This window comes from Grampus griseus (assembly GCF_964374135.1).
Source record: "Grampus griseus genome assembly, chromosome: 1".
NCBI lineage: Eukaryota > Metazoa > Chordata > Mammalia > Artiodactyla > Delphinidae > Grampus > Grampus griseus.
Window position 1 is genome coordinate 37,483,451 of NC_139017.1, and position 27,804 is coordinate 37,511,254.

At 36.0% G+C, this 27,804-nt stretch overlaps 1 protein-coding gene across 1 annotated transcript in view; it reads left to right on the plus strand.

The window, feature by feature from the left end:
• HMCN1 (hemicentin 1) overlaps window positions 1–27,804 on the plus strand; it is a gene marked incomplete at its 5' end in the record, with an annotated part of 521,222 nt that overhangs the window by 96,067 nt on the left and 397,351 nt on the right. Inside the window, one exon of the mRNA XM_082648266.1 lies at window positions 12,449–12,519. Within this exon, the coding sequence (XP_082504392.1) occupies window positions 12,449–12,519 (71 nt within the window). The remainder of the gene's footprint in view (window positions 1–12,448; window positions 12,520–27,804) is intronic.

Genomic DNA, 27,804 nt, shown 5'->3' on the forward strand with positions numbered 1-27,804 from the left:
GCAGGGGATACGGGCTTGTGCCCCGGTCTGGGAAGATCCCACATGCCGCGGAGCGGCTGAGCCCGTGAGCCGTGGCCGCTGGGCCTGCGCGTCTGGAACCTGTGCTCCGCAGCGGGAGAGGCCACAACAGTGAAAGGCCCGTGTACCGCAAAAAGAAAAAAAAAAAAAAAATGAATACTGTGAACTTCTTCCCAGTAGGAGAGGTATTTAAATTTAAAATGCATATTCACAGTGATGATTTGGTTTCATGTTCAATATTTACAATTATACTGGGTATTTCCTATTTCCCATATTTTTTCTATGAAGAGAAAAAAAGCAAAACAGAAGACACACATGTGTATATGAACACATGTCATTGCAAGAGTGTGTAGAGAAAAAAGTCAGTAATAAGCAGAAGAGAAAAAAAATGTGACTGTGATTGAGCTTCCGTGTTACAAGTGTGGAGAGTGTTTTATTTCATCCAATCAAAAGGAATTCTTTGTATATTCAATAAAGACTAACTAACAGTAGGAAGATGACATTGTCAAGAGTTGGGCGTTTGAAAGAAAGCTGGAAGCTGGAAGTGAGAAGATTAGAAAAGAATACCATATCCAGACAATGACTGTTCTGGTTAGATTCTAAATAGTTAAAATATTTTGCCTCACAGCATTAACAGATAATGTCTCAAATCAATGCTTTTCTTGTTATGTTGCCCAATGCTGAAAAATGTTTTTGCCTCTTTTCTCCAGTGACCAATTTAAACCAATTAAGAACCACAGTCAGCCAGAATTTATGAACAAAACCTCATACTTGTCTGTGATCAAGTGAAATTCTTCTCTTTCTCCTTAAATTACAAGTACAAATAATTTGAAAAATTTGAAGAAAGAAAAAAAGTAATCATCACTCCACTTATTCCAAGAATCAATTTTTACTGTGGTGTGACCTTTCAGAATTTGTTTTTATGCGTATGTGTCTTTGTAGATGGTTGCAATCAAGGTACCTATAATTCTATGTTTTGCTTTTTAATGTTGTAAGATGAACATTCACTTGTGTTTCTACATGGAACAGTAGTTTAATTGCTGCCTAATATTATTTAGAGAATCATGTTTATAATCATTTCTCTATTTTGACATTATTGATATCCTAGTAATATCAGTATCTATTTTCAGCGGATTATAACAAAGCGGGAAATGACTTTATCACAAGATACTTTTAAGACTTATCATACCTATAATCATATCATACACATAACTACAGTGAATTTCACAAAAGTTACAGCCACTTATAATCTTAACAACCGTACCAGTATTGCAGGTTTACTATGATACTGGTTTGAGTGAAAATATTAAACAAAATCATTTTCTTTCTTACAAGATACTTCAGATTTGCTGCAGTTCACTCTCTTTTGCTATAACTAAATATGAGCGTTTGTTTCTGGTCTTTTTGTTGTTGTTGTTATCCTTCTTTTAATGAATTTTCCTTTCATTTAGTGATTGGTACTTTATTTTTTTTGTGTAAAAATTTGATCTCTTCAGATAGTATAGATTTTAATTTATTTTAATTGATGACATAAATGTTGGCAAATCTGGCTTTATATCTTTTTTAGATTTTAATTTTTACTTGATTTTTATATATTCATATCTGTCAGTATTTCCCCTTGTGATTTCTTCTATTACTTTGAAAAGGAGAATGTTATTTTTCTATATATATCTGATACATATTCTAATTTATATTCAGTTGAAATAATTACAATGGTTATATTGAACCATTTAACCCTTTGGAGCTTATTTTTACTAGATACTGTAAAATATGAATTAGAGATAAATATTTTTAAAATAAATAATCTTACTTTATGCATCTTGTCTTCAGATGCTAGTTTGTATATAATTATTAATTCTTTTCTACTTATTACATATTTATTTGTATGTCAACACTTCTATCCTCTTAGTTATTCATGCTTAAGATGTCCTGTTTATAGTTTTTTTGGCCAGTTTTCATTGATATGATTGCCCATGTACTGTTCAGAATAAATTTAGGAATATTGTTGCTAAGTATTCTAAAACATAAGCCAAAAAGTATTGTTTTTGAGATTTTTAATGTATTAAATCCATAAATTAACTTGGCAGAATAACATTTTAATATTTAGCTTTCTTTTATGTAACTGTGGTCTTTTTTCATTTAAAAAATCCTTTATGTTTTTCAATAAGGAGTACTATTTAATTCAATGTCATGATAAACCTGGAACATTCATCCTGTTGCTGGGATTATAAATGAATGGTTCCTCCTTCAACCTTCCCAAATCTGACTTGTGTGTCTCTTCTGGAAAGCTGGAGGCACCATCTGGTATCAGCCGTGAAATACAAATTGTATAATTTGGGTAAATCTACCTAATAGTCAAATGCTCTGATATTTGCATCTAATATTGACATTGCACAAAATAAAGATGGATGGTAAAATTCGCTTAGTGGTTTAAGCTAGGCTACAAAGGGTTGCAAGGAGGAAGAGAAGATCCTCCTGGCATGGCTCCTGCAAAGGGAGCACCCCTGGGTAGCAGGATACCTGTGGTTCAAGTGCGGACCCACACTGGCCCCTCTGGTCCCTGAGGTCCCACCTAGGGATGAAGGCTGTCAGATTCCCCCTCCTGCCATTGGGACCCAAGCACTGTGCTCAGGCTGGAAGCAGGGTCTGGTGAAGTTGAGCCAGATATCTCCTCCGTCTCTGGCCCCATTGCCTCAACTCTTGGCAGACAGATGACCCCCAGAGATCTTTAAACCTTGGTGCTGGGAAGTGCCTGGCATATGGATTGGGAGTTCATTAAAAGGCTTGTCCCAGCTGAGAGGCTAAGACTTGGCCTCTAACCTTGGCCAGCACTTGAGTGCCCTCATCCTAACCCTCCCAATCCTCACATCCAGGTCCTCACTGGGGCAGATGGCAGAAGCAGGGACTGGGGTGCTGGGTATGGCTGGGGGCATATGAGGGTGGGTGAACAGGTGGCTGAGAACCTGTCCCCAGAAGGTGATAGGGGCAGGACCATGTATGAGATGAGGCTAAAAACTTGGAGTACATGTTAACATCTTCCCATTGAAGTTTGCTTTACGAAACATAAATTCAGACATAAAATTATTTCAAGACAGTGACTGCAAAGCATTAAACCCCAAAGCAGGGGTTCTTTTGAGAGTAGGGCCTGGTACAACTGTACCGGTCACAAGTCCATTCAGCCACCTCTTTGTTTATAAGATACACCCAGATACTTCTGACTCTCTTATACTCAAGACACCACTCTTTAAATGTATTTGCTTTCTCCTGCCTATTTGAACCAAGCTTAAGGATAGAGTGCCTGTTTGTTGAATGAATGAATGAATGCAAGTATTTAGGGAAAAGCATACACATATTATAACATATATACAGACACATGAAAATCATCTATATTTTTCCATGCCTCTGATTCTCATTGTTTGCAAATAAAGTGTTTACTTCGTAAATATGGTTTTGGACCACTGAATTGTATTTTCCCTGAAAACATGATCAAAGGACTGCATGTATTTGTTCACTTGTGGAAACAATCAGGGCTGAAGTTAAGTGTGTTTTCCTAACATGTGGAAATTTCAGCAATATTAATGATTCTTTTCTAAGGATTTTCAAGCATATTATTTTCTTTTTCAAAAACATTTTACTGCTCCTTTTATAGTTTTTCTTTTCTTTATCCTCCCCAATGTTTACTTTTATTTGGAAGACTATTAATGCTAAAGAATTGTCTAAGAGAACAATTAAAACTTTGAAATGAATTCTAATATTTTTCATTTTAAAGTTTTAAACACAGTCTCCTATAAGAATATCATATCTAAATTTAAAAATGTTCTGGAAAATAGTATTAATTTTCTTCTTGTTTGCTTTCAGAGTATCTTGATCACATTGGAAAGCTTGTTAGTTAAATTTGATTAAATAGCATGACTTAAAATATTATATGTTTTATTATCTGAGTATACCTTGTCTGCTCGGATATATTTTGATGTTAAAATGCCATTTTAGTGTTTGGTGTTAGGCAGTGTTCTAATTTCATTCTTCTACATGTAGCTGTCCAGTTTTCCCAGCACCACTTATTGAAGAGGCTGTCTTTTGTCCATTGTATGTTCTTGCCTCCTTTGTCATAAATTAGGTACCCATATGTGCAGGGGTTTATCTCTGGGCAGTGTATGCTGTACCACTGATCTGTATTTCTGTTTCTGTGCCAGTACCATACTGTCTTGATTACTGTAGCTTTGTGGTAAAGTTTGAAGTCTGGGAGTCTGATTCCTCCAACTCCGTTTTTCTTTCTCAAGATTGCTGTGGCTATTTGGGGTCTTCTGTGTTTCCATATGAATTGTAAGATTTTTTGTTCTAATTCTGTGAAGAATGCCATTGATGGTTTGATAGGGATTGCATTGAATCTGTAGATTGCTTTGGGCAGTATAGTCATTTTCACAATACTGATTCTTCCAGTCCAAGAACATGGTATATTTCTCCATCTGTTTATGTCATCTTTGATTTCTTTCATCAGTGTTTTATAGTTTTCTGAGTACAAGTCTTTCACCTCCTTAGGCAGGTTTATTCCTAGGTATTTTATTCTTTTCGTTGCAGTGGTGAATGGGAGTGTTTCCTTAATTTCTCTTTCTGATTTTTCGTTGTTGGTGTATAGGAATGTAGAGATTTCTGTACATTAATTTTGTATGCCGTAACCTTACCAGATTCATTGATTAGTTCTATTAGTTTTCTGGTGGCATCTTCAGGATTTTCTATGTATAGTATCATGTCACCTGCAAATGGTGACAGTTTTACTTCTTTTCCAATTTGTATTCTGTTTATTTCTTCTCTGATTGTCATGGCTAGGACTTACAAAACTATGTTGAATAAGAGTGGCGAGAGTGGACATCCTTGTCTTGTTCCTGATCCTAGTGGAAGTGCTTTCAGTTTTTCACTATTGAATATGATGCTTGCTGTGGGTTTGTCATTTATGGCCTTTATTATGTTGAGGTAGGTTCCCTTTATGCCCATTTTCTGGAGAGTTTTTATCATAAATGGTGTTGAATTTTGTCGAAAGCTTTTTCTGCATCTATTGAGATGATCATATGGTTTTTATTCTTCAATTTGTTAATGTGGTGTATCACATTGATTGATTTGCTTATACTGAAGAATTCTTGCATCCCTGGGATAAACTCCACTTGATCATGGTGTATGATCCTTTTAATGTGCTGTTTGCTAGTGTTTTGCTCAGGGTTTTTGCGTCTATGTTCATCAGTGATACTGGTCTATAATTTTCTGTTTTTGTGATATCTTTTTCTGGAGTTTATCTTAAACTCCAAATGGATTAAAGACTTAAATGTAAGACCAGACACTATAAAACTGTTAGAGGAAAACATAGGAAAAACACTCTTTGACATAAACCACAGCAAGATCATTTTTGACCCATCTCCTAGAGTAACAGAAATAAGAACAAAAATAAACAAATGGGACTTAATTAAACTTAAAAGCTTTTGCCCAGCAGAGGAAACCATAACGAAGACAAAAAGACAACCCTCAGAATGGGAGAAAATATTTGCAAATGAAACAACAGACAAAGGATTAATCTCCAAAATATACAAAGAGCTCATGGAGCTCAATATCAAAAAAACAAACAATCCAGTTAAAAAATGGGCGGAAGACCTATATAGACATTTCTCCAAAGAAGACATACAGATGGCCAAGAAACACATGAAAAGCTGCTCAACATCACTAAATATTAGAGAAATGCAAATCAAAACTACAATGAGGTTATTACCTCATGCCGGTCAGAATGGCCATTATCAAAAACGCTAGAAACAATAAATGCTGGAAAGGGTGTGGTGAAAAGGGAACCCTCTTGCAGTGTTGGTGGGAATGTAAATTGATACAACCACTATGGAGAACAGTATGGAGGTTCCTTAAAAAACTAAAAATAGAAATACCATATGACCCAGCAATCCCACTACTGGGCATATACCCTGAGAAAACCTTAATTCAAAAATAGACATGCACCACAATGTTCACGGCAGCACTGTTTACAATAGCGAGGACATGGAACCAACCTAAATGTCCATCGACAGACGAATGGATAAAGAAGATGTGGCACATATATACAATGGAATATTAGTCATAAAAAGAAACAAAATTGAGTTATTTGTAGTGAGGTGGATGGACCTAGAGACTGTCACACAGAGTGACGTAAGTCAGAAAGAAAAACAAATACCGTATGCTAATACATATATATGGAATCTAAAAAAAAAGAATGGTACTGATGAACCTAGTTGCAGGGCAGGAATAAAGAGGTAGACATAGAGAATGGAATTCTTGACATGGGGTGGGAGGGCGAAGCTGGGGCGAAGTGAGAGTAGCATCGACATATATACACTACCGAATGTAAAATAGTTGGCTGGTGGGAAGCAGCAGCAGAGCACCGGGAGATCGGCTGGGTGCTTCGCGATGACCTAGAGGGGTGGGATAAGGAGGATGGGAGGGGGAGGCTCAAGAGGGAGGGGATAAGGGGACATGTGTATGCATAAGGCTGATTTGCTTTGTTTTGCAGCAGAAACTAACACAGTATGGTGAAGCAGTTGTACTCCAATAAAGATGTATTTAAAAAAGAATTTGTTATCTTGGAGTTTTCATTTTCAGATCCGTATAATCAGCAACATCTTTGCTCAAAAAACAAAAAATGCCATTTTTAGTATTACAGGTGAAACTGAGCGTCTGAATTTTGTTGGCCATTAAAAATCCCATGGCTGTTGTTGTAAGAATGCTTGCTGGAGCCCTGGCCAAAGTCCAGTCTAAGCAATAACATCCTACTCAGTATACCTCACAGTCCTGTGAGGACTGTCAATTATTAAGGCATTCTTCTTTGCTTCCTCCTCTAAACAGCTGTGAAACATTACAGAATTCATGTTCATGACTTTTTCTATATCCTGTTCAGTCCAAGTGAAATGAGCCTTTCATTATACATATATTATCTGCAGTGTTGCTAAGTGCATACGTTTAAGGTTATACAACTCACTGTTAAATGAATAATCTTTTTGGAAATTAAATTAGAATGCTATGTAATCAATATTAGATAACATGCTGTACATGAATTCATCTTTGACTCAGATTTTATAAAACACACCAAGTACATCACTTCATGTCAAAATAATCATTAAGGGCCTTTAAGTGGTCTTGAAAATTACCTCTTCTAATGTGAGTAGGCATGTGCTCAATTAAATGAGGCCTGAAATATACTTGGCATTGGCTCAGCTCAAAGTCAGGAAACAGTTCTGTTTTTGTGGCTTAGATGCAAATCATTTAAAAATGGTGCTGGACAGCAACATTATAATTAAGTGAGGAGAGAGAAATCTGGAAAGAGTGTATCGTAGATTCAACTGAAAACAGTGAAAGTAAATATAGTTATTAATCTGATTTTCTGTACCATCCCAAGGCAAGAAACATAATTTATTAATTTTCATGTAAACAATATTAATATTTTGAATATGTATATATTTATATTAGCAACTTTGCACATAGAAGACATCATTGATTTGTGTAAAATTATTGACTAAGAGTGGAATTTTTACAAAGTGGAATGTGTTGAGATTCAGCTCATGGAAGGCGTTTTGAATAGGCCATATCACAGTGCCTGGAATTTCTTTGCTCTGACGTCACCCTCTGTGTCCAGTGTTCACTTCAAGTGCCGTACCACATCTTCTCCCTGATACCTTCACTGTATATTTCCCTAGAGCTCAGGGGTCTTTCTCTGGACACTGAAGAAATTTGCTGTCCCTTTGTATCTATATCACTTGCGCTTCTCTGATGCTAGATTAAACTGTTTAATTTTTCATACCTTGCTTTTTTTTAAGTTTTCAACTATATTTAAATTTCCATTATGGCAAGCCCTGTGGTTTATATATTTCTTTTGTTCTTTTACAGTGCTTTGCAAATATTAATTTATAATGCAGCTTAGGGGTTTTCATTTTAACTTTTCACATATTTATGTATAACTATAAATATAAAGCCAAGAACTACATAATTTTTTTCAAAAAAGCAAGGAAATTGTGAACATTGTTATCAAATCATTCACAGACAGTATTGAGACCCCAGCAAGCAGCAGTAAATATTCCTCTTATTATCAAGGAGCCACTTTGAGTAAAGAAAAACTATAAGGATCAGAAATCTGTTAGTAGAAAGGAAAAAGGAAGTGAGGAACTGGATATCGATCTTGCCAAGTGAAGCAGTGAAAGAAAATATTACACTGTGAACTTCTTTCCACTATTTTCTCAAATTCAATCCAGCAACTCGGGTTAAGAGAACAATGGCTGAGATGTTGGAAATAAATCCAACCCATCTGATAAATCCCTAGGAAACAGGAAATAACACAATTAATGAGAAGAGGAAAGGCTTTTTTAAGAGTCTCAGACAGTTATTTTTTTAAATCAAAAGTAGTCTTCTGAAGCATGACATACTCCTTATATTTTTAATAACATGTTATCTTAATGTTCTTTTGCTTTTTAAGATAAGCTATATGTGGAAAATTGTATCTATTGATTATCTGCATCAAGAACTTGATTAAAGAGCAAAACATTTGGTTAAAAGAGTAAACTGAAGACTTTCTCAGTTGACTAGTCAGTGTCATCATGCTGATCATGTAGCGTGGTCTTAGCTATAGCGTGGAGGCTCCATGGTAAAATGAAAAGAGCACAAAATAAAGGGTCTGAAGGCCTGGGCTTAACCTTTATTCTATTTCTTCCCTTCTCTCCCTTCTTCCCGTCTTCAGACATTTACTGAGACTCTATTATAGGTACACTGAGACAATTCATCTCCTTGGGCTGACAGTCAAGTGAGGGAGACAAAAAAGCAATGGCAGCCATAGTATTATCTGGTAGATGCCATCATGTCGCAGGCACACAGTATTGTGGTAGCCTTCAAAGGGACTGGTTGGCTTTGGCTTATCATCCAACCTTCAGTTTTTTGTATAATTGTATGTATTTTAACTTCTTCATGAGGTTATTGTGAGGCTCAAAGGAAGCCACTATATGTTACAAAGTATTGTGAATTGTACTTGCAAATATCGATAGTTATAGGTAATAGTAATTTGATAAAATACAGGGCTGTCGTGAAAACTTGATATATAGAATTTTAAAAGAAATTAGTTTTAATAAAGAACGTTTTTGTTTTCTCTAATATGGAATCCTAAATTTTCATTTCCTTTTTGAAATCCCCATGGTTCATTCTGAAAAAAATTTTTTTCTATGTTAATTAGTACTCCCACACTACCTTTTCCATACTTCTCTTTATGCATTTATTGTATTGTACTGTAATTACATATTAGTTTTATTTTCTCCACTAGATCCATCAGGACTTTGAAGGCAGGGTTCACGTTTGGTCGTCCTTATGCTACCGGTGGCGACCATATATAGTCCACGATCAATGTGTGTTTGTTAAATAGATTAGAGAAGGAATTTTCTAGTGAGGTTTCTTTGTGTTTTTAGTTATAATACCTACTAGGCAAGAGAGATAATTTTCTTTGTTCTATTAAAGATAATATCCAGGCATGTGACAATAAAGAATTCTAGATATTGTGTGCATCGAATTAGGCACTCCTAACATGGCCTGTCTTGCCTATGGTCCAGAGGAAAGAAGAAAGTTAATAGTGATGTAATCATTGACAGAATGGAGATCTTGGAAAAGAGGAAATGTTAGTGAGGTGTGGAGGTTGCTCAGTGTAGAAAATATTTCTAGATATCTTAACCTCTTTCTTCACTACCAAAATCTTTCAGGGTCATCTTCTCTGAACCTCAAGTTTTCTTGTCTGTAGATAAGAGAATTGAACCAAATGATCTTTAATGCCCCATCTAGCTTGAGGATTCTGTTTGGAGATTGATGGTTGAATAAAATAGGATATTGTCCCTGCATTCTGTTAAATGTTATTCACCTTCATTCTTCCCATGTCTTTATTATACAGACATCAAACAACATTAAAGCATATTGAAGAAAAGGCAAAACATTCAAGAAGATAGGACTTGAATCAGGCTTTAAAGAATAAGAGGTGTATGGGCAGATGGCCATGGACATGGTGATGGCCATGGGTGAGGAAGAGCAGTAGCTTCATGCTAAGGGGTGTGACGAAGTTGGAAGATTAGATAAATAGAAGAGAGGGCCTGAAATGCCTTGGAGGGTTCCCATTTAATTTTATAAGCAATAGAGGACCATGTTCAGGAAGGAAGAGAAGACAAAATTGTACCTGTTGAATGTCATCAAAGGCTTGACAGGGGATGAAACCAACGTGAGAAAAAAGGAAGAGAAGAGGAAATTGCTCATGACACAGCTGGCATAAGGCTCTGTTAAATGAAGAGAAAGACTGGAATGGACACAAGTCCTGAGAGGGAGGAGGGCTGATTTTGCCAAATGGTTATATCATTCAATTCAAAAGAGTTTGAAAAGATGCTTACACCTGGAGGGATGTGGCAGCTCGGTGGGCCTTTACCTCTCCTGAGTGTTGCTCATAACTGATAGAAGTTTTACCTCAGCTGTCCAGTGTGATTTGCAAAAATGTGCATTAATGAGCTTCAGGAGATATTTCCTATCTTTGTTGAAAACAGGTGGATATTTGAATCTCTCAATAACTAAATGAAGGCGAATCAGTCCTCCTATTTTAATAGCATCCCTTAATCTCCACTATTGAAGAACAGACATATATCAGGGTTATTTTAAAAATTATTATTATAGGGAATGTTCTGGCATGTCTGTACTTTTTATTTTCATATAATTAATTTTTTTTCTAGTGTTCTTTGTATTTCTTTCTACTTCTTGAGTTTTGAATTCTAGAATTACTTCAGTATTATACCATGGAGGAACATAGAAGCTTGGCTTGACAGTGCTGCTGACAATTTATATGTCAGGGTGTAACTGCCTAGCATATTCTTTGCTGTTTTGCATTCCTTTGCAAAGTATGCCTTTGTTTAATCTTGAGGTAGTGGACTTCTCCGATTTTCCATATACTCAGGACATGACTTTTACACAGCCAGTGACTGTTCTGCTCTGTATAGAATGCAGATGTTTGCATTTTCACACAGTTTCTTCAATCGCCTCTCCATTCCTTTTGCATACTGCAAGGTGTCTAATCTGGTGAAGGATGGTGACATTTTTTTCATGTAATTTCTAAGAAAAATTACATGCCTTATGACAGGCATATCGTGCTTCCTTTCCAATTTACCTCATTTATTTCTAAAATTCTAAAAGTCTGTTTTTATATCACATTTAGCACATTATAGAAGGCCTGGCTAATTAATTATTAGCCTTTGAAGTTGTAAAGTCCTTTTCTAGCAGTATGCATTTGAAGCTAGATAATGTCTTATAAAAACTAAATGTTAAGTACTTTTATAATTTTGTATTGTTATCTTCATTAGATAAAATAGAAAAATTTTCATCCACCCTGGGAACTTAAGGTGATATGTCTGTACACATGATACTTGGATGAATTTTAATACTATTACTTAAATATATGAATGTTTCCTGGGGGAAGTAATTGATACCTGTAAAGGCCAGTTTCTGGTTGTCTATTTTAAAGGTTGATTTTCTGTTTTTAGAAAATGGTCTTGGCACATTAAAATGTTTATTATAAACCTGCTGTATATATCTATATCTATATATTTATATCTTTCTCACTATTGTTCTATCAATCAATCAATCAATTTAATCCACACTGGTATCTGGGCTCTTTCTCTTCACCTGACTTAGATCTTGATGTTCCAAGGAATGCAGTGGTCCCCTCACCTGTTTCCACTTGAAACAATGGTTTGTGCAGTACATTAAGGCAGTTATGAGGGTGTCAGTGACCCCAAAGATAATTATGGTGGTCAAAGCCAGCTTAGGAGAATGGTGATAGTGATGGACAGCAACACCAGCCATGGTGAAGGAAGCAATAGGGACTGTTTTCTGAACTTTTAATATCCTCATATCTTTGCTTCTACAAGTTCTTAAAAACCCTGTGGGATAGACAGGGAAGGGTCATTTGTTTTTTGTTTAGTATTAAATTTTTTATTTGCAGACAAATTTACAATTTATAGTTGAGAAAGAAGAATTAAAAGATGAATAAGTGATTCATTTAGACTTCAACAACAAAGTAGGTGCCCAATTAATATCACTGACTGGTGAGAGTAAAAAGAGACCGAAACTGGCGTCTCCTGACTCTTTGTCCTGTGACCTTTTTCACTATCTCTGCATTTTCTGAGGCTAAAAATCCACTTTTTAAGGTATGCATAATTTACAGCAAATTTTAAGGTATTCTTTGGTTGCTATAAATTGAGAAGTGGTCTTTGTTGTTTTGCTGACTATTTCTAATTGTTAAATAACCATGTAGTGCATAGTGAAAAGACATTTGCAGACATAGTACATTAAAGTCTTTAACGCTATTGATCACTATTTTTGACCTATGTCATTTTTATCTCCACAGAAATTGGCCCAGTAACAGTTACCACAGATCCCAAGAAATTTCAGTATGAGCTCAGAGAACTCTATGTTCAGGTGAGTTCTTGCATTCAATTTTATTTCTTTTAAGGGAAAGGAAAATAATGAACTTCTGGTTGATTTTCTTTAGTTTTAAGTCTGAAAGCAGTGGTTATTGGTTTTTAAATTCTAACACCACTTTTTCTGACTTAATTTGAATGACAGATATGGTAGTGGGATAGATTGGGTTCAAAATATCACCTTCATTTATGCATTGTCTATGGCCGCTTCCATGCAACAGTGTCAGAATTCCATAGTTGTGACAGACTGGCCCACAAAGCCTGAAGTGTTTACTGTATGATGCTTTAGAGAAAAAGTTTACTGACTCTTGTTCCAGATGACTCCTTTCCCTGAGAATCATAAGGAGCAGTTAATTCTTTCCCTGTAATAGTAGTGGTATAATTACGGTAATTTTGATATTCTTTGCTATAAGTCATCTTTACAAAATTTTTGACTGTAAGTATAATTTTGTTAGTAGAGAAGATGAATAATTGGTTTAAATGTTATTCTGAAAACAGGACTTGGAGATAGGGTTGATATGCACCATCTCCTCATTGTTGCTTTGAGGTCATTATTCCCAAATCCATTAGTCAAAAAAGAATTGCTTCTTTGAGGCTGTTTTACTGTCCTATCCTCCATGGATGGTCTCTGCTGCAATCACCTACAGATCTTTTGGCCAGTCCTCATCATTCATTTAAGCTATTGATACCTGAATCATTGGCTGCCTTTCTCCTTTTGGGCTGCCGTCATTCCGGTGCACTTCAGCATTGATGGGGATGACCTGTCAGAACCTTCTCCTCTCAGTTCTTTGACGTGCTATTTGTCTTCAATGACCTTTTCAGTACTCCATCTCAGTCTTCTATTCTCACACACACCCTCTGGATCTTATGATCACCTCAATCTGTTCCGTCTCTCAGATCACTAATTCAAGCAGGTCCACAAGCTTGTTTTTGCAGCTATTTACACTACAACTACTCCTTCACCCTCATCAAGCACTCTAGTCCATTGACCCCTATCCTGTCTCCAAGGCCATCAGATCTCTCCTTTTTCACTTTCTTCCAATCTAGCTCAGAGCTCTGTCATTTCAAAAACACTCCTTTTTCTTTCTTGTCCATTGCTCTTCTGTTCAAAAGGCAAAACCTCATTCCTGAATGACTGCAATTATGTCCACCGATGGCCAAGTGCTGTTGAAACCTCACAACATGGCAGGTTGCTTCCACTGTAAATACATAACCACCTATTTTCACTGGACTCTTAGTACTTCCATGATCTTACTATGTTTCTTTGGTCAATTATATCTCCCATTCCTCTCAATGACAGTTGCAAATCTTATCCATTCTTCTTAAACCTCTATCCCATTACCCTTTTACTACTGGCTATTTCAGCTAACGATCTAGTCTGAGCAAGCTGTCTCACTTACTGTTTCACACACAGGCATATATAAATGGAAGCCCTCTGCTTCCTCATACCTAGCATGTAATCCACCTACATCTGGTATCCATCCCATCCTCATTCCCTACTTAATCACAACTCCTTGGCTTTCTCAGGATCTTAACCTATCAAACTGTATTTTTCTTTTTTTTTTCAACTGCTTAAGGGTTCCCATTTACTTTTAAATATGTTTCCGTCTCCCCCCAAAACAAACGGATCCCAACAAATCAAACCATTATAAGCAAAACAAAATAAACAACAAATCTCTGTTTTTCTCACATCCTCTTACAAATAACTTCTCTCTCTCAGTTCCTTCAGTGTCAAGAATATTGTCTGTATTGACCGCCATCTTTTCTTCACATCCCTTCCCCATCTACTCCTCAGTCTGTTTCGATCTAGTTGCCACACCCCTGCTCTGTCAAAGTAGCTCTAGTTGGTGATATATGATTTGTATTTTGCTAAATGCAGCGGTAGCATTTCACTTGTCAGCATATTAGATTAACATCTGTGTAATTCTCGGCAATACTGGCCCCTCCCTTCTTCTCGAGACGTTCTCTTCCCTTACGTGTGCTCTCATTTTGTTTCCCACTTTCCCTCAGCTTCCTAGGCAGCTCATTTCTGTCCAATTGACCATTAAATGTTTAGGATCCTAGGAGGTTTTGAAAGTGGCCCTATATTTTCTCTCATTTTTATTTCTTCTCTTTAGGGGAAATCGTCCATACCCACATAAATATGTTTCTAGCCTAGGCCTCTCCTCTGAGAAATAGACCCTTATGTCAGGCTCTTGGATGTCACAGTGGCCCTCCAAAGTGAAACTCACAAATGTTCTCTTTCCACTGCCCCAAATCTGGTCCTAAATCCTTGCTCTTTGTTCTGTATTTGTTATCTTTGTGAATGATGCCTACAATATTCTGGTTATACTACCAAAGATCTGAGTTATCCTTACTGTATCCATTCCCTGCCTCTCTCCCCCCTCCCCACCCCAATATACAAACTATGAATCAAGTCTTGGTTTTTAACTTTCTAAATAATTTTGATATCAATTGACTTTTCTCCTTTTCTATTGGCACTGTCCTAGTCCCAGTTACTGTATCTTTAGGCTAAATTAATGCAAAAAAGCTTCTAAGTGATTTTCCTGCATTTACTCTTCTTTTTATTTTTCCAGGCCTTTCTCTACTCTGACAGGCAGACAAAATAATTTCAAAATACATCTCTGAACATTTCTCCCTAATACCCAGTCCACTCACCTCCTACCCCCATCTCATCAAAGTCTTCCCAAGTTCATGAGTGACCTGAGGCCTGTCAACCTAGAGCCCTTCCTAGAGCCGCTCTCTCCCTTGGACCCTGAGCTCTGCCACAGGGGCCTTGCATAGAGCCTCCTCCTGTCTGTATCCCCACCTGTCTCCCCACAGGACCTTTGCACATGCTGTTTTCCTTGCATAGGAAGTTCTTGTTCTTCATCCTGCCCTCACGTCCATGCTCCTTTAACCTAGTTTAAAATCCTATATTCAAAATCTCATCTGGAATACCAGTTCCTCAGAAAATCCCGCCCTATCCTCCAGGCTCGGTCATATCTCACTGCCTCTCTCCGTCACAAACTAGTTGGCGTTTCACAGTGAAGAACTATGTCTGATTTAGCTCATCAGTGAATCCCTTAGTAAAATGCCTGGCATATAGAATGTGCTGAATTTTTGATGAATGCAAGAATGAATGAACAAATGAACAAACGAACCATTATGTACAAATTAACGGAGTCCAAATTAGAGTTTGAAGTTTAATACTTTATTGGTTCACTGTAGGGTGCATGACTTGATTTGGAACTATATACGGTATGAGCATAATTGGGGCATAGGATGAAAAAACTCAAAAGTTTGGCATTCCAAATATGTATTCCATCGTGATTCTTTTATTGTGACTGTCTTTATTTTTAAATTGCATACTAAATTGAATTATGTTTCATAAATATCTAAATAGGTGTATATAGTTATCCCTTGACTGTTTTTCTCTTTTATTCAATTTCTTCTGATAATCTTTTTCATTAATCCTCCATTTCCTTTCTCTTATACCATGTCATTCTTTTTCAGTCATTATCTTGATACTTACTGACAATTTACTTTTCTATCCCTTGATATAGCAACTTCTTTGCCGCTTTGGATGTCCACATTCTTTGAAAAAAAATTTTACAGAAAAATTTCTATCCTGTACATGGATCATAGGAACTAGAAATTGTACTGCCCTGATTGTTTAAACTTTTTATGTTCTGGTATTTTATCATGAGCTCCTGAGGGCAAGAGCCTCGTAGCTCTCATTGAGCCTCTGGTCCACTGTGGGATGAACAAGTGTCTGCAGTAGAGTGGACTTAAATAGCTATAAATGAATGTCATACATGGGTGGCTTCTTTTAAAAATGTATATTTAACAGTTAAACTATATCAGGTATAATACAAACTTTACTTTGATGGTACAAAAGATACTTAAAAACCTAATCATCAGTTTTCATTATATAAAGATTCAGAAGGGCCAAGTAATGGAGATTTCTAGCTGATAGAATGTTAGGAAGAGATTTACTGTATTCATTTTTTTTCTCTTCAAAAAAGAATTCAGCTGGGATATATTCTTGGAAATCTGGCCAGAATGAAAATGCCTACATTCTCAATGAGACCTGGCGCTGGCATTTCCTGATTTCCTGCCTCTCCCCTTCTTTTGTTCTGACGGATCTTCAGGGAGTACCCTTATCCTCCTTGCTCCATTTGTCTCCAGGGTGAAGGCTTGTGATTCTTAATCATACTCCATTGATTCTCTCCCCAGCCAATATCTGGAATTGAACTTGATACAGACACTCTATAGGGTCATATGACATCTCTGTTCAAGAAAATAATCTTTCTTTCTCCCCTGGAATGAAAGCTCGTGTCCATTTCTCTGGAGATTTCCTCTGTACTGGCTGCATCTTATGGAATTCATTTTTGAATTGTCTTGGGATCCAAGGGGATGCTTAATTAGAACAACCAGTCAGGGAAGAAATCAAATATTTACTTTTTCTCTTCATTCAAAATCGGGCATTGTTATAGGCATTGGGAATACCAAGGAAGTGTTTTTACTTTCAAAGTTTCTAGTGAATTATTCCTTTTTTAATCAATGGCAAAAAATGTCACCAGGTAAGGGTCAAATATGACAAGACACTAGGCTACATTATCGCTTAACATCTAACCTAAAGAATATATTTTGTTTTCTCTTCAGTGTTTCGTAGAGAATATTTTATTTCATAAATAAATAAATTTATTTCATAAATCACTCTGTGAAACTAAAATTTACAAATTTCATAAAATTTTAGAATAATACTAAATTCTTCAGTTGCCCTTCTACCATTTTTAGTAACTCCTCCCAAATCACTGATATAAAGAGCAACAAGGATTGCTATCTTATTAAAATTAACTTGGATTTCCTAAAAAAGAAAACTAAAAATATTCCTTTCATACTTTAATCGTTTTGAAAACAAGAAAAGTAAATTCAGTTGGAAGTAAATTAAATAATTGCCCATTAACTTTTTACTAGGTTCAGCTATTTTTCCTGTAGAGATATGGAATTAACTTGGGGAAAAGCAATTTAAAAATTTCCAAGAAAAACGTAACAAAAATCGCTAAACTTAAATCATTAAATTTATAACGTTAATTTCATTTTCCTTCATCTTCTTTCATCTGGAATGCAGAGAAGTAACTTGAAAAGTATCTGAGCTTTCTCTCTGGGGAAAAGAAGGGAAGACAAATGACAGCAATGGTATTCAAATCACACAGAGCTTTGGGAATTAATATCCTTGTGAATGTGCAGTGCGAAGTCCTGCCTCAGGTCACAGTCTTTATAAGAAACTATAAAGCTTGTTGATTTTTAGAAAATGGTATTGGCAATGATATGCTTTCAAGCCTTTTATCCAAACATTTTAAAGAACAAAAAGCATATTAGTCAAACATTTGAAGTGTAGAGAAGGAAGATATTTCTACAGTAATGGAATTATAATTTTTTCATATAGATGGTTGATCCCCAGACCTGAAAAATTTCACACATAATTTAGTTTTTCTTTGAGAAGTGTTTTGATAAAATTGACCTTAATAAAAGCAAGAATAAGAGTAAAAATATGTAGAACAGCATCATGACATAGCAACAAGATAGAGTTATGAAGATTAGGGTAAGATCCAATTATTGTCATTCTTTAACTGAAACAGGAGAATAAATAGACAAACTGATGTTAAGGGGAAAAAATGTTCTGCTGTAGTATAAGAACAGTTGATGTTAGAATTAACTGCCAACAGAGAATATGAAAAACTGTGGCCAGATAGGCAAAGACTGTTAAAACAGAGGATAATGTTGATTTATGATATCAATTCAGTATACATTTTATTTAATTTCAAGTATTCTAAATCATGCTACTGTGCAAAAGTGTCCTTTTTATTTCTATATTTATAGAAGTCTTCTATATGAATTTAAAAAACCAAACTGATATATAACCAAAAAAATTAAGAAAGTAAAATTGACTAGAACAAGAAAAGGGAAAGGATTATATGTTAGGATAAATATAATGTAGAGCTATAAGAGATGTGATTTTCATGTTTGGTATTGGACATGATTCAACTGAAGAAAGCAGTTTTCATTTCCATTTAAGTTTTCTTAATATGCATTTGACTTACAAATATGCATTTAACTTACAAATGCATATATATCAGCATATACATATACACACTTTTACAGGAGGAATGGCATGTATTTAATTTAGGGAAGAAAGTGAGATAGAGTCCAATACATACAACTCATGATACGTGTGAAAGCTACAAGAATAGTAGAACCAGCATCTGACCCAAAATAAGGACTTGATAGATGTTAGCTATTGTTACTGCTATTACTACTACTATCTCTAGTACTCCGAGGTTCTTTTAGCAGAAATAATCACCAAATAATTATACCATAAATGAACAACTATGGAACTTGTGCCTTGTGAAAGATTTTGCATGTATTTTAAAGTCATCCTCTCATTTCAAACCTACACAAATATTAATCTTCCTTTTTGCAAATGAGGAGACTCAAGCTTTGAGAGCTTAGGTAACATCTTCCTCAGGTCACCGAACTGGCAAGGAGCAAGGCTAGTCTCAAAAGTGGAGGTATTTAATGTCAAAGCCAGTGTCCTTTTTCACTTGGCTACTTTTCTTCTAAAGAGTGGTTTAAGTAACCTTATTAAGCTAATCAAATTAACATTTATTTATATAATTTCTCTTTGTATTTTACTTCAAAGTAGGAAAGTAGAGAATTAAAGACAGATGTAGGTCTAGGGCTGGTCTCATCCTCAACGAAACAAATTTATTTCTTAAAGATTTCGACTTCCTCTTCTACCTCCAGTCACTTTGGGTTATCAGCTCACCTAAAGTTACTGAGCGGCTAATGAGAATGATAACTGTACATTGAAAATGACTCCCTTTGCTCAGCATGTGTTCTTGCTACTTAGCGCGCTAAGCTTATTTAAGTGTAACCTCACAGTCACCTTGGAGAGACACGAGAACAAGATGTATTTTAAGAGATTGAAAGGTAGTGTTTATACTGCAGTTGTATTTGTAGGCGGTTTCGATTATTTTTATTGTTGAAATTTCTTGGTACCTGAATGAAGCATCTATTCAAACTTTAGTTTGCTGCTGGAGTTTTCTACTAGAGGGACAAACAATCCTATATCCCCAGGAAGTGAGGGATGGGGACTAAGATAAGTAACTGGAGGGCACTGGGAATGATTGGCTCCTTTCTAGCTATCCATCCTGGTATCCCTATCCAGAAGCAAATAGTTGGCTGATTTCTTAATGACCTTTTGTGTGCACTTCGAAGGACAAAGAGTATAGAAGGGTATTCTGACCGTTGCATTGCTTTTTCAAAGCAGAATACATAGGCATTTAGAATGGGGTGGGTGTGGATTATGATGGGACATTTCTTGATTTTCTTTTCAAAGTGTGGATGTGTGGGGATGTTCTTAAGGGTACGTACATAAGTCATTGTGGAGTAAATATTGCAAATATATGTGACAGAATAACATTTAGGAAGAGGACTCCTTTGACCTATGATGCCTGGATTTATTCCATTCATGGTATTAAGTCAATCAAGGGATTGCTCTGTTCCCCGCAATAAGTACTATACCTGATTTTGTCAGGTTTTAGGTGATGGTGAGGGTGGAGGTCAAAATGTTTTTCTTGGGAGAATATTTCTTGATCTAAAGCCATGACTCCTAGAAAAAACCTATAAACCTCACTTTCAACAAAATGGAAAATTAAAGAGTTTCTTTAAGGGAAATTAAAGAGTTTCTTCTCAATCCAAATTGATCTGAAGCAGTTCTCAAGAAGCCATCTTTTTTTCTTCTTAGGCCTTGAAAAAGTCTCAAGAAGACTAGTAGAGTCTTGGTCTTGGTTTTGGTATTGACTTTGAGTAGTATTTGTTCAGTTATCCCTTCAGATGTTCGGATCCCTTCCAGAAACTTATCAGTACCCCAGGCATGAACTGGCATCAGTTAGAGATTTGATAGCACTGGCCTTCCTCAGCAGATGATACCTGGGGCTCCTGTGGAGCAATATCTGGGAGCCTCTGTTGATGTTCAAGGCTGATACAGGCTTTCTTGGGCAGGAATATCCCATTATTGAATACTGGTCCAGTCACCAGCTAAGTCCCTCAGGTTTCCTTATGCAAACTTTAAACCGGGTCTCCATTCTTCTATATTCATGTTGATTTTAAAAACTCCTCATTTATCTACTCTCTCTATATATTAGTCTCCTCCTTTGAGATGACCTAGATCTTAGTTCACCAATTTTGTTTAATGACTACTTACTTGTTCTAAAAAAAAAAACAAACAAAAAAACTTATCTATCTCCAACTTCTATATAAATGTAACATTCACAAATTATAATGATTTTATTAGTAAAAATACATTGTTAATTTTTTTCATCAAGACCTATTATAACCTACATAATATAAATATATTTTTATCACTTTAAATAAAAAGAATCACAACATTACAGCTTCTTCAATTAGTAACAAAGATTATGCCAAATGTGCTGGAAAGCATGTAAATTCCATACGTGAATGTTGGAACAGAAAGGAAGAGAAAGTGGGCAGGTAGAGTCTGAGGTAGTACAGAGGAAAGGTAGAGAAGGGTCATAGCAGAGAGAAGACAGGGAGAAAGAAAGCCTTCCCAGAGGAAGTGCAAGCAGGGTGAATGCCTAGTCCTTGAATAAGCAAATGATGATTGGCTACAAGGGCCTCCTTAGACCATGCCCCTGCCCTCTTCTGGCTCCTTCTCACTGAGCAAACAAGAGAGACATTTGAATCTCTCTCAAAGAGACATTTGGAGACCAGGAGTCCTTTCCAACCAGAGACCAAGGCAGTGTCTTAATTTGATGGAAAAAGAAAAGGTCCCAATAAAAAGGTACAGAATCCTTGAAGGAGGAGGGAATTCTCTAAGTAGCAGAGAAGAGGAGAATTACTGAAGTGGATACTGAGAATTCCAAGATATCAGTTTGCAGTTTCCCATTTTTGCCTAGAGTTAACCCTGCACACTTCTATATGTCTCCTGATCACGAGAAGGTATTCGGTGGTGTTTTTGTTACTGCTTGGTTGCTTCCACGCTGTTTCCCTCTTGAAAGGACCATGGTCTATTATAATTCATGTAAATTATGAAGCTTTTGAAATATTTTAAGGTATAAAGTCACGTTATTTTCTGATTTATGAATCAAGATATTGAGCGTCTGGTACATAGTCTCTTCTTTATGATTATTTAAATGGAAGTGAACTGAATATCCTCGTAAGGCTCAACATAAAATAAGTTCCAGTAACTGGAAAGATCAATTTCTGAAGCGTTAGACTCCTACTACTGACAGGTGATAACCTGAAAGCCTGGAAAGGGTTGTCATTGTTAACCTTTAATGTTCCTGGGATCGAGATCAGCAGTTCTTTGATGCCTTGATTTGTATTCCACCTTCTTCAGACTAGTAAAGGGCAGCATGGTGGACTGCCTGGGATGCATCCTTTTCTTTTTTTGATTATGAAGATTTGAAGTTTGGACTCTGAAATATTCTGTCCCTCAGTACATCCCTGCTGTATTTTCTACAAGTGATGAATACCAAATGTCACTGATGCATTAGGATTCTACAGTCATTTTGATTTACTTTATACTTGATTGGGAGCAACTTTTAATTAAATTCAATGTAATTTAATGGTTTCCACATGTACATTCTGTTTTCTGGGTTATAGAATCGCACAGCTGTATTTTTAGAAAGAGAACTGAGGGTTGTAAACTTTTGTTCAGCTTGCAACTGAGTTTCATTTCTAAATTTTATATGTAAAGGGAAAATGATGCAAATAAGACATCCGAAACAATGGGTGTTCCATGTGAAAGGAAAATACAGTTTGACTCTGAAACTAGGCTTAGTAGGTTGTAGTCATGTTAGAATAAGGGTAAATATTGTAACGCCAATAGACGTTCTTTTGGACTCAGGCATGAGCCTACCAACAATGTTTCATTTTTTGATGGCTTAGAGTTAGGCGTAACTGGAAAACAACTGGTATAAACACTAATTCATTGAAAATGGCTGATGAGAATAGAAGAATTGAAATGGGTTGGAAGAAATAATAAGGCATGGCAAGGGCCTGCCTTGAGATTAGCCTTCTTCCTTCTCTGATCTCTTGTTTGATGAGTGTTTTCCCATCAGGTTTTGGACAGAGACCTCATTTTTCTCCAGCTCCTCTCAGGGTTTAAAGGTTCAGTTTCTTCCAGTACCGCTCCCACACTGTCTTGTATTTAGAAAAGACAGCATGGTAATCTGTTTTATTACTCCCTTGACTGATAGCATTTCTATTCATTCTTATTTAATCTTGTTGACAGGAATTTATTTTCTGAACATAATTATCACTGTAATTCTGAGGTTACCATTTTTTTCTATCTGAAGTGTCTTTGGCAACTTGGTAAGTTGTCACAATCAGTAGAATTATAAAGACAAAATGATGAATGAAACTACTGATACAAATTAGTTATATTTCAGAATTCAAATAAAAACTCTAAGTTAACAAAGTCAGGCCCTTCTTATATACCTTTAGGGAATTATGCAATTCAATGCATTATGCAACTTTATCTCCCTCACAGCTTTCATTTTCATGTATCTGTGCAGGTTGATGTGGTTTCGGGGGATGCATATACATTGCTGTGTTTGTTTTCTGTTAAATATAAAAATTGACCTCATGATGCGGGGTGGGGGGAGGGAGGTGGGGAGGGAGAAAGAGAGAGAGAGATAAGAGGGAAGAAGAGGGAGGAGGGGGAGAGGGGAGACATGGGGGGAGTTAGTTTTATATATATACACTCACATGCACACACACACACACACACACACATATATTCATATATGTATTGCTTACTTAAAGAACAACTTTTGGCACTTGTATTTTCAGGAGACTTAGCTCTGGAATTTTACTACTTGAAATGAGATGGTCCAGGCTTGAGCAAAGCTAAGACTTAATACAGCAAGTGTGTCTAGATTGTGTCAGGATTGCTTTGCACAGTCTCATTTACCCATTTACCCACTATTCATTCATTTACCCATTCATTCATCAAACAACAATGGAACACTTACTAAGTTCCCCAAGGAACAATGATCTAGTGGGAGGAAGCAGATAAGTTATACGTACAAGTCAGCGAATGCTATAATAGAATGAACAATATTCCGTGGGCATCCAGAAGAAGGAGAATCTTTCTTCTGCTGCTTTTACAGTGTCCCTGACAAGCTACTTGCAGCCACAGAAGTAGATGAGGGAATAAAATGCCACACTGCTGTTTGCGTGACGCCAGGCAGAATTGAGTTCCTAATCCCTGCTCTTTCACATACTGGTTGTGTGATCCTGGGAAAGGGGTTTTCAAGATTTAGTGCTCTGTCAATAAAATATGCTAAAAATGATACCTCCCCCATCAATTGATGTAAAGTGTAAATAGCGGAGCATGTGTGACAATACCGTCTCAGTGCTTGGTGCACAATTGATATCCATTGAGTTAATACAAGTAGAGTGTCATCACCAACAAAGTATCAGTTAAATAAATGAGACTTTTCATAGATTCACGTTCATTTATTCTAAATTTCTTCATCGTAGGTGTTTTATAGAATATTATTTTACTTTTCCATTTGGTATTCAGGTCAAAACAGAAAATGTTAAGACTTTTAACGGACTACTTTTTTTTTTTTAAGTTTGGAACTAAAAACTTAAAACAGTTTGTTTTTATAATTTCAGTCACAATCCCATTGCACTAATTTTATAATCTGTACATGAGTTTGACCCAAATTAACCTAAAGTATCCGACTTTGTTAGGCTTATTTATAAGCATGGACGTTTTGACAATGGTTCTCAGTCCTGTTCTGACAAATTTACCTTTTAGCTAAATTTAATGATCAGAAGATCAGTTAATGATTTGGGAAACACTGTTAGCCAACCTGTGAGTTAAGTTTCTAAGATATTTTATATGTTTATGTAAATATATAAAAACTTTATTTATAAACTTTGTGTGTGTGTGTGTATGTTTAAACAAAGTAAGTGATTTATAGATTTTTGGAGTAGATTTTAGCTTGATTCCTAAACCTTAGTAAATGAAAACAACTTGAAATTTTGTTTCTAATAACTTCTTCCAGGAAGCAAAGTTCACGGAAGACTTTTAGATCAAATCAACAGCTTTACAAATAATAGTCTAGAATGAAGCCTGCATAACTAAACCAAACATATCATTCTAAAGCAGTGCTGTCCAATAAAAGTAGAATGTGAGCCACATATGTAATCTTAAAAAACAGTTGAAATTAATTTAAATAATCTAACCCATTATATCTAAAATATTATCAATTTAACATGTCATCAGGATAAAAATCAGTACTTCAGTTTTCAATTTTAAAATAAAAACATTCATTTCCTCAGTTTCAAGTGTTCTGTAGCCACATAGGGCTAGTTAGTGGCTACTATAGTAGATAGCACATATCTGAAGTCTTCCCTTTATAGATCATTTTAATGGTTATTTATGATTTAAAATGATTAGAAAATTAAACTCAAGTATCAGAGAGGGACCTTTATAAGGCTATAACATTATATGTTAACTTCTTTTGGAAAAAAGAAACTTATTTTTCTTTTCAAGAACCTACATGTACAATGAGATAGGCAAACTTCCAAGGATTCTAGTGGTCTTTAGAATCTACTCCTGGATGATGTGGAGGGATGAGCATCCCGAGGTTCTCTTAGAGTAAATTTGAATGCGAGTCAAGTGGCTCAAAGATTGTTCTCCACTCAGTAACTGGACAAGATTTATCATTCTTGCCATTCCTAACAAGTATCTCTGAAGATGACTTAGCTGTTCTGATTTTTGGCCCACAGACAGATGACTTCTCCTAGCCCCTTGCTACTAGGTGACAATGAGCAAAAAGCAATTCATCTCTCCAGAGTTATTTACCACAGAGGATTATTGTGTACTTGGCCATTTGACAAATGCTGTGGAATGGATAACTTATATTGTGATTCCACTCAGGTGCACAATGTCAAGTGCAGGTGAGAAATTGTTTTTTTGCTTAAGCTTCTGAAAATACAGTAGGAATCTAATACATTTTTGAGCAGTCCAGAGTATTCATTACAGATATGCAGAGTTGGCTACAAGTAACAATTATTCCTATCCAACATACTAAAGTTACCAATGTGCCCAGTAGCTATTTCCCACTTTCCTAGCCCACAAATGCTCACTCAGGGGCATTTGCTGCACACGGTAATCCCTCCAAATAACTGTTATGCCAAGGAAAATATGTTTCATTATTAAAGAATAAAGCAAATTAGAGTACATCTGAAGAGTGAGGAAGTATATCTGAATGGGAGAAAAGAGAACATTTTAAAAGAGGGGAAGGCATATTGTCTCAACCTTGGAAGGAAAATAATTCAATTTGACAAATATTTACTCAATAATTACTGTATGTCAGCAAATGCTATGAACTGAGTTCTCAAGGACTTAGCACACAGTTCCTGCCATCAAATAGCTTATAGAAAATGGGAGATTTTAGACATGCACACATCGGTAAGGAATGTTTGATGGTGGAGATGCAGCAGTAGAAAGATTACTTGAATGAAAGTACTAAAGGAATTAAGATGTGAAGCAAGGGGCATAGTTAAAGAACAGGAAATAGCCTCAGATTAAAGGAAGCAATTTTTTTCTTCGAGTTTATTGAGATATAATTGACATACATCACTGTATTAAGTTTAAGGTGTACAGCATGATGATTTGACTTACATACATCATGAAATGATTATTGCAATAAGTTTAGTAAGCAGTCATCATCCGATATAGATATAAAACCAAAGAAATAGAATAAAAATTTTCCCCTGTGATGAGAACTCTTAAAGTTTACTCTCTTAACCACCTTCATATATAACACACAGCAGTGTTCATTATATTTATCATGTAGTACATTGCATCCCTAGTACTTCTCTTACTTTTAACTGCAAGTTTGTACCTTTTGACTGCCTTCAGCTAATTCCCCCTCCCCTTGCCTCTGGTAACCAAAATCTGATTTCTTTTTCTGTGAGTTTGTTTTCGAAGTATTATTGACCTACAACACAGTTCCTGTTACACAACATATTAATTCAGCATTTCTGTGCATTTCACAATGATCACCAAGGTAAGTCTAATTACCAAGGAAGCAATTTTTGAAGAGGGAGCATCAGGAGATAGAAAGCCAGAAAGATAATTTGATCCAACACAGTGGTTAGTGAAAGATTTTAACTAGGAACGTGATATAGACAGCTCTTTACTTCAGGAAATATAAAGTTTGGTGGTAGGAAGAGCAGATTAGATAGGAGGCTATACTTATAATAAAATTAATGATAAGAAGAATGAATTGTAGGAAGTAAAGAGGAAGGGAGGGAACAGATTCATGATGGGTGTAGAAGGAAAATGGTTTGACCACTGATTAGGTGAAGAAAGAGGGAGGAGTCAAAAATGCCTCAGGTTTTGAACTGAACATCTAGGCAGATGGTACCATTAACAAAAATAGGGAAGATATGGTTGGGGAAAATACAGTGAGTTCCATAGTACATGCACTGAATTGTAGACACCTGTAAGACGTCTAGGAGTAGGTGTCTAACAAGCACTTGTAAATAGAAAATTGGAATTTGGGAGATAAGTACAGTCTGAGGATACAAGTATACAAGTTTTTGAGAACAGTATTATCTGTTAAGCTAGATCCTGTGAAAATGCACATAAGTAAAAGAGGATAGGAGATATTTACTGAAAAAATAGAAGGAACTGCTAACTCAATAAAATTTCTGGGAGTCGATAACTGTTATCTTCTCGAAAGTTACTGCAGTGTCCAGCCCTCTACTACTAAGAAAGTGGCATAATATTTAATGGGTGTCTCAGTTTTAGAAGTAATTTGTAACAGTTGGTGCTCAGTTCCAACTCATTGAATAAATGATGTTTAAAGGCTGTAAGTACTGAGTGGCATCCAGTGCAAGAAAAGATTCTTCAGGTGGTCCAGGCTAAAGTGTAAACAATTCTAGTGCTTGGTTCTCATGACCCTGATTAGATCCTGTGGTGCTCAGGGTATCTGTATCAGAATCAGAGATTGTTTGGAGCCTAGGGAAAACCCCAATAGGATAATCAAGTAGAATCTTCAGAGTTTAAAGGTAAAACCGTATCCCTTTCATCAAGTAATTATTTTCTTTTTGAGAAAGAGCTCTTACTCACTGGGTTCTAGTGGACTGTGGAACCACGAGGCCCCCCAGGATCCCAAGCTGCCCTGCTTTTTTATTTGATTGTCTTTTCTAGGCATGAGTTCCTTAAGGACAATATACTTTG